At 52.6% G+C, this 14,395-nt stretch overlaps 1 protein-coding gene across 2 annotated transcripts in view; it reads left to right on the top strand.

Moving 5' to 3' along the window:
• Positions 1-6,979: 6,979 nt before the first annotated feature.
• Positions 6,980-14,395, top strand: part of LOC105474470 (inositol 1,4,5-trisphosphate receptor type 3) — a 76,107-nt gene continuing 68,691 nt past the window's right edge. Inside the window, exon 1 of one of the 2 annotated variants that reach the window (XM_011729135.3) lies at positions 6,980-7,350. In XM_011729135.3, the coding sequence (XP_011727437.2) occupies positions 7,262-7,350 (89 nt within the window). In that variant the 5' untranslated portion in view covers positions 6,980-7,261. The remainder of the gene's footprint in view (positions 7,351-14,395) is intronic. The other variant, XR_982787.3, reaches the window with a different exon arrangement.

Raw genomic sequence — 14,395 nt, 5'->3', positions numbered from 1 at the left:
GGGTAAAAAGTGACCCTTTCACCAGTCTCTGGTCCCCAGACCTCCCACGCAGAGACCCCTAAAATCACTGGCTTCCTGGGAATCCTGATCAGATCTTCTTATTCCCTTTGGGAGGTGGGGCTAGTGGGAGCTAGGAGATACCCAGCCATTGAGGTTGGGGCCTGGGCCGGGCAGATTGGTCATGAAGGGGATGATGGTGACCTCCTTCCTGGGCCTGAAGTTGGCCCCAGCTTAACAGCATTCCACTCAAGCCACTCAGAAGAGGTGCAGCCCATCAGTTCTTCCCAATTCCTTAGAGCATCTCTGGAAGCTCTGTGTTCCCCACTCAGGGGACCCAGGCACGTGACACCCCAAGCTGGGGCTCCCACAGTCTCCTTGTGTATCTCCTGGTATAGGGTATATACTTTCTCCACCTCTCTTTCCTTGACAGTTCAATTCCACACAGATTTATTAAGCACTTACTCTTTTCTTTTTCTTTTTTTTTTTGAGATGGAATTTTGCTCTTGTGCCCAGGCTGGAGTGCAATGGCACGATCTTGGCTCACTGCAACCTCTGCTTCCCGGGTTCAAGTGATTCTCCTGCTTCAGCCTCCCGAGTAGCTGGGACTACAGGCACCCGTCACCACGCCCGGCTAATTTTTGTATTTTTAGTAGAGAGAGGGTTTCACCATGTTGGCCAGATTGGTCTCAAACTCTTGACCTCAAGTGATCCACCTGCCTCAACCTCCCAAAGTGCTGGGATTTCAGGCGTGAACCACCACACCCAGCCTACTTTTTGTATTTCATTTATTTATTTATTTATTCGAGACAGAGTCTTGCTCTGTCTGCCCAGGCTGGAGTGCAATGGCTTGATCTTGGCTCACTGAAAGCTCCGCCTCCTGAGTTCATGTCATTCTCCTGCCTCAGCCTCCAGAGTAGCTGGGACTACAGGCGCCCGCCACCATGCCCGGCTAATTTTTTGTATTTTTAGTAGAGATAGGGTTTCACCATGTTAGCCAGGATGGTCTCGATCTCCTGACTTCAGGTGATCCACCTGCCCCAGCCTCCCAAAGTGCTGTGATTACAGGTGTGAGCCACCCTGCCGGCCAATTTTTGTATTTTTAGTAGAGACGGGGTTTCACCATGTTTGCCAGGTTGATCTTGAGCTCTTGACCTCAAGTGATCCACCCACCTTGGCCTCCCAAAGTGCTGGGATTACAGGTGTGAGCCACTGTACCCTGCCAAGCAAGCACTTACTATTTTCCTGACTTGGTCTGGAGACACAAAGTGAAATGGATACAGCTTCCTTCATCTAGCTCACAGTTGGCTCAGGGAGCCCAGAAAGAACAGAATGTTTCAATCCAAGACGGCCCATGATATGCTCTCTGATAGTGGGGGAATAAAGAAATCTCATGTTAAAAAGTTTGTGTTGGTGGGGATACGGTTCAGTGGGCACATTCCCATGTAGCTGGCAAAAGGGTAAATTAGAACATCCAAGTTGGAGAATAATTTGGCAACTCCTTGCAGGTTGACAGTGCACCTTCCCTGTAATCCAGCAATTGTACTAAATTTTTACTCTAGAGCAGGGCTTTTCAGGTTTTTTGACAGATATCCTCAATAAGAAATATATCATGACCCACAGCACACATGCCATACAACAGACAACTTTCACCCTACTAGTTACCCTGATGATGTGTTACAAACATTGATATTTCCTAGTCAGTTTTGAGTTTTAAAAATGCTGATCTTGGCTGGGCACGGTGACTCACGCCTGTAATCCCAGCACTTTGGGAGGGCAAGGCAGGCATATCACGACGGCAGGAGATGGAGCATCCTGGCTAACATGGTGAAACCCCGTCTCTACTAAAAATATAAAAAATTAGCCAGGCGTGGTGGTGGGCGCCTGTAGTCCCAGCTACTTGGGAGACTGAGGCAGGAGAATGGCGTGAACTTGGGAGGCGGAGCTTGCAGTGAGCCGAGATCAAGCCACTGCACTCCAGCCTGGGCGACAGAGCTAGACTCTGTCTAAAAAAAAAAAATGCTGATCTTCACCCACTAAGTTGATTTCCTAACATATTAATGGGCCTCAATCCATAGTTTGAACAACACTGCCCTACAGACACGCATGTCTGTGCATAAGGAGACAAGAATGTTTATTGCAACGTTGCTGCAATAGCAAAACCTTGATAAGTCTTTATCTGAGACCTGTCACCAGCAAAATGGATAAAGTAATTGTGATGTGGTCAGGAAGTAGACTATCACACAGTAGTTATGTATCAAAGGATACACACAGGGTGATAACATTTATACAAAATATAAGACCTTGCAAAGTGATATCATACATTGTTTATGGATACATTGAAATGTGATACAAACGTAAAAACCTGCATGAAATGAAACCCACCCAAATCAGGTTAGTGGCTGTCTCTGGAGGGAGAGAATGTACTTGGAGAAGGGTGCATAAGGAACTTCAACTGATTTTTTTTTTTTTTAAGACAGGATCTCACTCTGTTGCCCAGACTGGAGTGCAGTGGCATAATCATGGCTCATTGCAGCCTCCTCAATCTCCCTGGCCTCAGGTGATTCTCCCACCTCAGCTTCCCAAGTAGCTGGGACTACAGGTGCACACCACCATGTCTGGCTAATTTTGTTTTTTGTTTTGTTTTTGTTTGTTTGTTTTAGAGACAGGGTTTTGTCATGTTGCCCAGGCTGGTCTTGAACTCCTGGGCAAAAGTGATCCTCCAGACTCAGCCTCCCAAAGTGCTGGGATTAGATGTGAGCCACCTTGCCTGGACACAACTGAATTTTGTTAAGTTTTGATTTTTTTTTTTTTTTTTTTTTTGAGACGGAGTCTCGCTCTGCCGCCCAGGCTGGAGTGCAGTGGCGCGATCTCGGCTCACTGCAAGCTCCGCCTCCCGGGTTCACGCCATTCTCCTGCCTCAGCCTCCCGAGTAGCTGGGACTACAGGTGCCCACAACCGCGCCCGGCTAATTTTTTGTATTTTTAGTAGAGACGGGGTTTCACCGTGGTCTCGATCTCCTGACCTTGTGATCCGCCCGCCTCGGCCTCCCAAAGTGCTGGGATTACAGGCGTGAGCCACCGCGCCCGGCCGATTTTTTTTTTTTTATAGATAGAATTGTTCTCTGTCGCCCAGGCTGCAGTGCAGTGGCACGATCCCGGCTCACTGCAACCTCCACCTCTTGGGTTCAAGTGATTCTCTTGCCTCAGCCTCCTGAGTAGCTGGGACTATAGGCACGTGCCACCACGCCTGGCTAATGTTTGTATTTTTGGTAGAGATGGGGTTTCACTATGTAGGCCAGGCTGGCTGCGAACTACTGACCTCAGGTGATCTGCCTGCCTTGGCTTCCCAAAGTGCTGGGATTACAGGCATGAGCCACCGTGCCTGGCCTAAGTTTTAATTCTTAAAGAAAAAAAAAAAGGAACCAAATTTGGTAAAATACAAAGATTTGACAAAACTAGAGGAAAGATACAGGGTACTCGCTGTATTTTTATTTATTACTTCTTAAAGTATTTCATAATGGTACTTAAAAGATTGGTGCTCCAGTATTTTAGGGAAGAAGACTTTATTTTGACCGTGGGAAACTGAAAAGGGGAAGTGCTAGAGGGAGCCACAGGAGTCCAGGCACAGCAGTATGAGTGGATGAGGTCCTGGGGAAATGAGAAGGGACACACTGAGTCCTTCCTGCCTGGGATGCTGTGCTGATGGCTCACACTTCCCTCACATGTTAGTATGGTACTCTCTCCATTTAACAGATGAGCAAACAGGCTGAGAGAATGCCTGCTAGAAAGTGGCAGGGCTGGGACTCTAATCCAGGCCTGTAAGAGTCAGCGTCCGGGTTGGGCGTGGTGGCTCACACCTGTAATCCCAGTACTTTGGGAGGCCGAGGTAGGTGGATCAAGAGGTCAAGAGATTGACAGCATCCTGGCCAACATGGTGAAAACCTGTCTGTACTAAAAATACAAAAAATAGCCGGGTATGGTGGTGGGCACCAGCTACTCAGGACGCTGAAGCAGGAGAATCACTTGAACCCGGGAGGTGGAGGTTGCAGTGAGTCGAGATCGCACCACTGCACTCCAGCCTGGGCGACAGAGTGAGACTCCGTCTCAAAAAAAAAAAAAAAAAAAAAAAAAAAAAGGGAGCCAGAGCCTGCACTCTTGACCAGTCCGCAGCATGGCTCCTCCTTGAGGAGCAATCGTGTTGTCTGCAGAGGGTGGGAGGACAGCAAGACTTGAGGGTCCGGTGTGCTGGGCTCGGGTCTGTAGACTATTCCGTGGGCAGTGAGGAGGCATAGGAAGGCTTCACGCAGGCAGCAGGGGAGGGAACTCACTGGAGCTGTACCACCTGTTTCTTAAACTTTGGTTTTCATTGTTGTTGTTTTTTTTTTTTTGAGACGGAGTCTCGCTCTGTCGCCCAGGCTGGAGTGCAGTGGCGCGATCTCGGCTCACTGCAAGCTCCACCTCCCGGGTTCACGCCATTCTCCCGCCTCAGCCTCCCGAGTAGCTGGGACTACAGGCGCCCGCCACCACGCCCGGCTAGTTTTTTTTTTTTTTTGTATTTTTAGTAGAGACGGGGTTTCACCATGTTAGCCAGGATGGTCTCGATCTCCTGACCTCGTGATCCACCCGCCTCGGCCTCCCAAAGTGCTGGGATTACAGGCTTGAGCCACCGTGCCCGGCCTCGTTGTTGTTTAACCAACAGAACCTTTCTTGAAACAAATTCTAACTCAAAACCTAGGTGTATAAAAGAGCTTACAGTGGAGCTGATTTGGAAGAAGCACGTGACAGGGGCCCAGAGCCCTCACCTCTGAGACCTCCTGGTTGGTGGAGAGACAGAGGCTCCAAGTACTCCTAGGATGGGGAGGGGTGGGGAGAACCAAGGCCGTGCGCTTTAGTCCAGAGAGACCCGAAGTGGAGTGACCTCCATTCCTGGCTGCTACACTTTGGCTGAGTTATGGAACCTCTATATGGATGTCAGGGGAGGAAGGAGGTGGATTCCTGGGTGTGGCTGTGGCACAAGTTCTGAGTGCAGCCACTGGAGGCAAGTTTTCAACTTGTCCCTCTTCATCCTCATGGTCTGGGGAGGGGAAAAAGGCAATTGGGCCCAGGCTGACAGCTTGATCAGAGCCTGGTGCCCAGCAGAGGCCTGACATAACAAGCCTTCGATAAATGCTTATGGAATGAAGGCATATTTTCCCCTTCTAACTATTGGGGAAGATACAGGAGGCCTGACTCCTGGGAGCAAGTGAAACTGTCCCAGGGGCTGCCCCTTCTCAGTGAGGCTCCAGGGACCCATTGCTGTGGCTCAGTTGGTGCGGGGTAATAGGAGAATACCCGGCTAAAAATCAGAGGCTTGGTTGGCTTCTGCCTCCAGTTGCCAGGAATCTACTGTGTGCCCTTGATGGGTGGTGTTCCTTCTCTGGGCTTTGGCCATCTCTTTTTGGCACAGTGGACTGGATGAGGTTTTTCAAACTGCAGTTTGCAACCCATTTGGGACATTAAAAAAAAAAACAATTCAGTGGGTAACAATCAGCATCAAAGCAACAACAAGAACACAACTGAAATAGAATAGAAAATATCAGCGTGCATCAAAGGTCATAAGAGTAAGTATTGTTTGGTGAACTATTGTTTTGCTTATATATAGCTGAAGGTGTGGACTGCTCTGCTATAAAACTTGTTACTGTTTGCCGTGGTGAAAAAACAAAACTGTAAAACACGGTACTTAGTGATCTTGGAGGTGTCTTTCCCTCGCATATCTTTCCTGGGGTCTTCGTAAAACAAACAAACAAACAAAAAACAACAACAACAAAAAACCACTGCCTGGGGCTCTTCTCCTCGCAGGGTCAGCAGCTGTCTCTTTGCTTTTAGCTGTCTCCACCCCTCCCCTAGCCTCTCTTCTTCCTGCTTCAGTCACCGAGTCCCCTCCTCCCTTTATCACAGGGACAAACGCCCCCCACAACTCAGGAAGTGGGGGTGGAGGGTCCGAAGGGAGCAAAAGTGATCAAATGGCAGTGGCAATGGGCACCCTATCTTAGGCGTTCAAATAAAGGACTAGGAAGCAAACACCCAAGCACCGGGGAACAGAACAGAAAGTAAGCGAGCCAGGGACGCGAATTTGAGGGCAGGACTTCGGGAGCCGGAGCCTGGAGGCGCCGCCGCAGCGGGTCAATCCAAGGGGGCCGACTTGGCATCGTTAGCCCTTGGGTGTGCTATCAACTAGCGAAGGTAATTTTCATCCCTGCTTTTTTTTTTTTTGAAAGGAAAGACGGAAGGAGCCAAGAGAGTTTTGGAGCCAACTCCTGGAGAGGGAGCGGCTGAACTGATTCGGAAGTTGGAGCTCTGTACACAGGAATGCGGAGAGAAAAAAAACAAAACCCACCCCATTGCTTCATTTCCCCTCCAAGCCTGAGCACTTTCTATTGTGCAATGAAAAGACTTTCCACGTTGAGAAAAATTAATCCCGAATTTGCTCTGCAAAGGGATGAGCGCGCCTCTGGGAGCTAGCCTGCTCTCAGCTGGGCGCGGAGACCGCGCGGTGGCCGCAGTGCGGCCGCGGCCAGGGCGCTCCAGGGCGCGTCCTCCGCGAGCGGCTCAGGGGTGGCGCCCGCCGGAGAGAGCTGGACTCCCCCTTCCGCGGGCGCCTGCACTGGCTCTTAGCCAGCCAAGGGCCCGGGTGCAGATAGTCCGGGAACCCCGAGGGCGGAGAACTCCCCACTACGCCTGGGCCTCACAGGGATGGCAGTTCCGCGAGCCCCCTAGACTCGGGGGCTCCCCGTTTCCGTGCAGGACGCCTTTGGGGATCAGGAGGGCTGGCGGCGCATTTGGCGTCCGGGAGGCCGGGCCCAGGACGCGCGAGGAGCGCGAGGCGCCGGGAGGCGGGCGGGTGCACATGGGTGCCGGCGGGCGGGCTGCCGGGGCGGGGGGGGGTGCCGGGGTGTGGCCTCCCCGCCTCCCGGGCGGGATTTGCATGTGTGTGGTGGCCCCAGACTTCCTGCTCCTTCTACGCTGCAGGTACGCGCTGGCCGGGCGGGGCGGGCGGGCGGTGGGCGCGCCAAGACGCGGGCACCTCCTCACCCGGACCCCGGGCCCCGCCGCGCAGCCTCCTGGCTCCCGTGGCCGCCAGCCCGCCCCGGCCGCACCGAGCGTGGGGCTCCAAGGTGGGGGCGCGCCCCTCGCCGCCCCCCGGACGCCTCAGTCCTCCGCACTGAGCTTGGCCACGCGCCCCTAGGCGCCCCTCACGCCCCGGGCCCCGGAGGGCCGCAGCCATGAGTGAAATGTCCAGCTTTCTTCACATCGGGGACATCGTCTCCCTGTACGCCGAGGGCTCCGTCAATGGCTTCATCAGCACTTTGGGGTGAGTGAGCCGAGCTCCAGAGGGGCGCGGGCAAAGAGGGGGCACCGTGGGCCCTCGTGCCAGCTGCGTGCGTCCAGCCGTCACCGCCCCCTGACAGAGGGCCTGGACGTCCCCCTAGTCTCAAGGAGCGGGGAACGGCTTGCCTCCTTCTTTTAGAGAAAGGAAGTGAAGTATTTGCTCAGGTAGGACTCGGGCGCCCTACTCGAGTTGGCAGGAGACGGCCCCCTCGGCGCAGCCTCTACCCTCCCGCGTACTCCTTTGGAGGGGGCGGAGGGGCCGAAGCTTCCTTTGCAGGTGGTCGCGGGGGCGGGCAGGTGGGTGGCTGGAGGCTGAGTTGGGGGAGGGCAGCCGGCCCGGGACGTGCCCGGCTCTGAGGGTAGGGCGGAGCTGTGGGGGGTGGGCAGGCTCAGTTTGGAGCCCGTAATCCTCTATTACCGATCCCGTGGTGCCTTTGAGGGGTCGCACCTTCTCCTCACAGCTCTCTCCCTGTTCTTCCCAGCTTCAGTAGGAGTGTCTTCTCAGCCCTCCCCTTCCAGGCTCCAAGGTCCTGGCCAGCTGCCCCTTCTCCCCGCCTCTCCTATTCAATTTCCTGCGCGGGTCATCTGGCGCCCTTGGGTCCTTGGTTCTACTTCTCTCCAGCACTTCACAAACATTAATTAATTCTGGCCGCCACCTCCCAGGGTCTGGGCTGGATGAACAGGGAATCAATTCATGTCCCTGAAGAGAGCCAGGCCTGTAGCAGAGATAGGGCAGCAGAGAAATTAGGCAGAGAAGAAGGGTTTATCTTCAGAGGAGCAGCTGGGTGATTTGCTGGATGGGAGTGTACTGTGGTTTCTCCAGCCAGGCCCCAGGGCAGGGTCTGCTACCTTTGTCCTGTTTTCATTCCGGGGGGCCTGGGTTAAATTGTATCATCCTCCCAACCACACGTGGCTGTCTTCTAGGGTACACTCACCCTCCTCTGCTGACCCACTCAGTGGGACCAGCCAGCCATGTGGTGCCTTCTCTCTGGTGGCCTTGGAGGACAACCTGGCATCCTCAGCTCAGGACTGACGCTGGACAGGGCCCGGCTCACCCCAAGCCTGGGAGGTGAGGGGTCACCGGTCTCTCCCAGGGTTGCTGGGAGTTTAGCTTTCATCTTGGTGTAAAGGGAATGGATTGTGGGATTGGAGGGCTGGCTCTGCCAGCAGGGAGTTCTCACCTGGGATTCCAGCGTGCCCTGCTTGCCTTCTCGCAGAACCATCCAGGTCCCTCCTGGTGCCCTCCCTTTCACATGTGGAATCCCTGGCTGTTTGTCCCCACTTCCACTAGATCTGACTTCTTCCCAGCTCCCTAGAGGATGGGGGTGGAGCCACATCTGGGCCAGCATCTGTGCAGGCCTCCTCCAGAGAGCAGTGACTAGGGCTAGTGACGTCAGGGCTGCCCATAGTAGGTACAGAGTAAATACCTCTGATAAAGCTGAGGGAAGGAGGAGAGGGTGTGGGGGCTGAGAGGGACATAGGGAAATATTGTGGAAGTCCCCTCTTGGTGTCTGAAGAGCACGAGGGACTTTTGGGAAACGACCACCTCTGTTGCTTAGTGCCTGGCTTGGGGCTAAACACGTGATGATTTTCAAGCGCCTGTGAGTTTTTTTTTTTTTTTTTTTTAGACAAGCTCTCACTTTGTCACCAGGCTAGAATGCAGTGATGCAATCTCGGCTTACTGCAACCTCGACCTCTGGGGTTCAAGCAATCCTCCTGCCTCAGCCCCCAAAACTAGCTGGGACTATAGGCACATCACCACACCTGGCTAATTTTTGTATTTTTTTTTGTAGAGACTGGGTTTCATCATGTTGCCCAGGCTGGTCTTCAACTCCGCAGCTCAAGCAATCCGCCCACCCCAGCCTTCCAAAGTGCTGGGATTATAGGTGTGAACCCCTGTGCCCTGCCTAGCACCTGTGAGATTTAACAGAATCAGGGAAAACGTCTTATTGCTGCTTCCCCTACCCTCGTGCAGGCCTCACTCCCTCACAAAGGATTCTCTCTGTTACCTCCATAACTTCCTCCCACCTTGGCCCTTCCTGCCCCAGGAACTGCTTCTTCCAGTCTACCTTGATCCTGGGACAGATCCTGGTGACCTCTAGAAAGCCCTTCTATGCCAGGGTGCCCTCCCCCTGCAAACACCTCCAACATCTCCTGATGTTCCACCAGCGGGCGTCCACCCTCCTAGCATGACTTTCTAACATCGGCCTGTGCATGTCTGCATCATACTTTTCTGGGGCTTTTTTACCTTCCCACACCTGGAACTCCAGGTGCACCACACGACTGCAACCTGTCCCGTGCTCTCAGTCTCTTTACCTTTGCTCTTGGGTTGTTCCCGCCCTTCAGCAAGTCTCCACCTGGGTAAATCTGTCCCACCCTCTAAGGCTTAATGCAAAGTGGCCTCTTTTGAGAAATCCAGCTTTCCCTACCCCTAGGGCAGAATTAACCCTTTGTCCTCTATGCTTTTGAACTGCTTTGTCTGCTTTGTACAAACCACTCTCTGGTGTTCCTCACATTGGAGGCTTCCCTGTAGGCCCAGGAATGCTGGGCACCTTGCCAGGATTAACACCATTCATATATTTAGCCGGTCCACAGGCACTGTACTGGGTGCTGGGGACTTGGTAGCGATTAAGGGAGCTGTGCTTCCTGCTTCCTTAGAACTTAAAGGTCAAAGAAGGAATGATTCGTAAGTGCTGTAAGTAATCAGTCCAGCAGCTTCAGCGTCACCAGGAAGCTTGTCAGAAATGCAGCATCTCAGACCCCATGCCCAGTCCTACTGAATGAGAATCTGCATTTTATTAAGATCCCCAGGGGACTGGTGCATTAAAGTGTGAGGGGTGTTGCTCTAAGTGATTTTCTCTCTGCCTCATCCACCTCAGAATCCTTCTGCCTCCTTTCTTAACTCTGGTCCCCTCTGCTTTTCCCGAGGCCGTTGGTGCCCATGTCTGTGAACCCGTAGGCTGATTTGACTGAATTCCGGGGCTAACCCAGTGCCCAGTGTGTAGGCCTCAGGAGGTACCCAGTAAGGGCTGGATAAAAATGAATGTGTTGAACGCAGGGGTGGCCTTGGTGGGCAGATGGGCCAGGTCACCTGGGAGATGGGAAGGGGGCATTGGTTAGGGAGGGAGGCAGAGGCAATCTTCAGATTCTGGCCAGAGTTCTTCAGTGCAAAGTGGAGGAGGCCAATTAGAGCCTCCTGGCGAATAAGAGGTCCTGGTGAAGATTGTACATTAACTCTGGGTGAGAAGGACGGGAGGAGTCTGGGGAGTGGATCCAGGAGCGGTTGAGACTGCCGGCCGGCAAAGGAAAGCAGGCCCACACCTGTTTTTGGCAGGAGAGCGAGGCCAATGCCACTGCTTTATCCTTCACCACAGGTGGGAGCATCAGAGGCCAGGGCTGGAGTAGCTGATCAGGGCCAACAAAAAGTGGATGATTTAATATGGCCTTAGGCCAGTGGCTAGGGAGAACTTGCCTTGGGTACACAGGGTAAACCCGTCAGGATCTCAAGTCATCTCTTGAAGACCTCATTTTTTTTTTTTTGAGACAGAGTTTCGCTGTTGTTGTCCAGGCTGGAGTGCAATGGGGCAATCTTGGTTCTCCGCAACCGCCGCCTGCTGAGTTCAAGGGATTCTCCTGCCTCAGCCTCCCGAGTAGTTGGGATTACATGCATGTGCCACAACACCCGGCTAATTTTGTATTTTTAGTAGAGACGGGGTTTCTCCATGTTGGTCGGGCTGGTCTCAAACTCCTGACCTCAGGTGATCCGCCCGCCTCGGCCTCCTAAAGTGTTGGGATTACAGGTGTGAGCCACTGTGCCTGGCGAAGATCTCTTTTGAGTACCTGGAGAGGTGGCCCCAGACCCACAGACAGTAAACTGGGGGAGTGCAGGTGAACTGGGTCTTGGAGCTAAGCTTTCAACATTTGTCACAGTGCCTCTGCCCACCCATGGCTCAGCCTTGGAGCCTCATTTGGAGCTCTCAGGGCCTCTGGACCTGGATCACCCAGGGCTGAGTAATCATAGTGAGTAGGGGATGCTGCCTCTTACCCATGGGGTTCCCTGTCTACCTGCCAGCCTGACCTACTTCTCTGGAGGTCAGGACCCAAAAAGTATGGGGGTAAATATAGAGGAAGCCCCAGGTCTCCAGGCTCAGGATCCCTAGGTCAGAAACCTCAGAGGCATAGCTCTCAGGAAGGGTGTCTGTCTCATGTTCCGTCACCAACTTTTTGGGTGGTTTCCGTTTTGTTTTGTTTGAGATAGGGTCTTTGTCACCCAGGCTGGAATGCAGTTGTGCTGTCTGGGCTCACTGCAGCCTTAACCTCCTAGGCTCAAACAATCCTTCCACCTCAACCGCCCGAGTAGCTGGGACTACAGGCATGTGCTACCACATCTGGGTAGTTCTTGTATTTTCTATAGAGACAGGGTCTCCCTCTGCTGCCCAAGCTAATCTCAAACTTCTGGGCTCAAGTGATCCTCTCTCCTCGGCCTCCCAAAGTGCTGGGATTACAGTCATGAGCCGCCGTGCCTGGCCATTGCTGGGTGTTTTGAACAAGGCCCTGCCTTCTCAGAGTGAGTTTCTGTTGGCCTGCATTATCTTCTAAGGGGCTCTGCGTGTACCTGAGAATCGCCTGGGGATTAAAAAAAAAAAAAAAACAATTTCAGCTCCCAAGTCCCATACCAGAACAATTGAATCACCATCTCTAGGGCTGGGGTCTGGGTGTTGGAGTTTTAAAAAGTTCTCCAGGTGGTTTTAATAAGTACCTAGGGCCTGGATCCCTGATCTGGGGGCCCTCCCAGGCTGACAGGCTGTGAGGAAGCCTGCCTGCTAGGTCTACCTGCCCTTCAGCCCAGAAGGCCCATCTCTTTGCCCTCATCAGACTTCATAATGTCATTCAACAAACATTTATTAAGCATCTACCATGTGCTAGGCAAGGCACTGTTTTAGGCACTGGAGAATCAGTGGTAATCAAGGCACAGGTCCAGCTTGTTCCATTCTGTGCAGTGGGGCCCTTTGAGCCTTAAGTCTCTGAGACACATGTAATTCCAGGAGTGGAGGACTGCCCTTCCCTTGCTGACAGCATTCCGTGGGTGGATTTCAGACCTGCTTTGGCTTTCTTTTCTTTTTTTTTGGAGAGAGTTTTACTCTTGTTGTCCAGGCTAGAGTGCAATGGCACAATCTCAGCTCACCACAACCTCCGCCTCCCGGGTTCAAACGATTCTCCCTCCTCAGCCTCCTGAGTAGCTGGGATTACAGGCATGCGCCACCATACCTGGCTACTTTTTTTGTATTTTTAGTAGAGATGGGGTTTCTCCATGTTGGTCAAGCTGGTCTGGAACTCCTGACCTCAGGTGATCTGCCTGCCTTGGCCTCCCAAAGTGCTAGGATTACAGGCATGAGCCACTGCGCCCGGCTTGGCTTTCATTTAATTGTGATTTCACTGGAATGAGATGTTAGACTTCTGTTCTGTACCCCAAGGCAGAGTCTTGGTCTTAGCCTAATCCATGCAACTCAGTTTTTGAAAATATATATATTTTTCAGATTAAAAAAAATATACATTCTTTGGAGAAAATGTGAAAAACTCAAAAAAATGATCTGTCATACCACTATGCCTTACATGAACATTCTCTGTGACCTTCTAGCCTTTTATATTCATAAATGAACGTTTACAAACAGTATCAAACTGCACGTATGGCTTTGTACCCCGTCCTTTTTTGGATATATGTAGAGTGAGCTGTATTTTCCCATGCCAACACACCATTGTTACAGCTGCACAGCCATGGTATGCTATACCGTAATTTATTTAAGCAGCTCTAGTATTCAGCATTCAGGCTGTTTGTAAATTTTTGCTGTTAAGAACAATTTGCCCTGAACATCCTAGTGCATACATGCCTGAACACTTGTCTAGTTATAGTTATCCTCTCAGGTAATACGTTTCCAGAAATGGAGATCAAAGACAGGGTACACCTTTAACTCTTAGGCTCCCTAACTTTTTGTGTTTCTGTAGTGGTGGAGGGGTATGGGAACAGAACTCGGTGCCACAGAGGGTCAGACCCGATTCGTGTCATGTGTGAGTGTTGCACTAGCGTGTGGGGAGTAAGACCAGCCTCTGCCCTTAAGATTAGGTGTCAGGCACTTCCCAGGCAGTGCGAGGATGTGATGGAGAAGGGATGAGGGGGTGGCGCAGGGTTGGCTCAGCCTAGAACCAGTGCCACACGTCTACCTTGGGACTCCAGGTCCTCAGGCTGCATCCAGCTCCTTGGCCTGAATCCTGCCGGCCTGAGAGAATCCTGCTGGAGCCACTTGCTCACACTCTGCCCTGCCCTACATTCCTGACCCCACATCCCCTCCCTAGCTTGGCCCATTGGGGCGGTGGCTTGGGTTGGGGGTGGGGACATATGCTGAGTTTTAGGTGGGGCCATACCAGCTTTCTGCTTTCAACTTGTGGGGAGGTTTCTGGGTTTGGATGACCTCTGCACACATGCCTGGGTCCCTGCGTGTCCACCCCCAGCCCTGCTCTCTAGACTTCACCCCATGTGGGGCTGGGGTACCCCTCTCTAGGAGTGAGGACTATGTGAGTGGAGGGGAGGAAACCTGGGGTTGGGAAAGGAGGAAAGCAGAACCCAGATCTCTACTAAGTTCATCACAGGCCTCTGAATGTGAGCTCTGAGCCCCTTGGGTATGTCAGGCTGGACATGCGAAAGGTGCCAACGGCACCCAGCATTTGTACCTGCAGTCACAATTCCCTGCAGTCAGGACCCCTGGCTTAGAGAGCTTGGAGTCACGCGGCAGGGGACTGAGGAGAGAAGGTTACCCGGCCTTTCAGGCTAGGGACTGTGAGAAAAATTGTGGGTGCAGAAATAAGGCTGGGCGTTCACAACACAGTGAGTCCAGGGTGTGGGCTGGGGATGGAACTGGGTGGAGCCACATTACAGAGGGATTTCCACTTGGGGAGGCAGTCAGGAGAAACTCACTGCAGAGGCTTCAGTGAGGAAGTAAAATGATCAGAGTGGTATGTTTTTTTGGCCAGCA

The sequence above is a fragment of the Macaca nemestrina genome, chromosome 5, assembly GCF_043159975.1.
Source record: "Macaca nemestrina isolate mMacNem1 chromosome 5, mMacNem.hap1, whole genome shotgun sequence".
NCBI lineage: Eukaryota > Metazoa > Chordata > Mammalia > Primates > Cercopithecidae > Macaca > Macaca nemestrina.
This window is presented reverse-complemented; position numbering and strand designations above follow the sequence as displayed.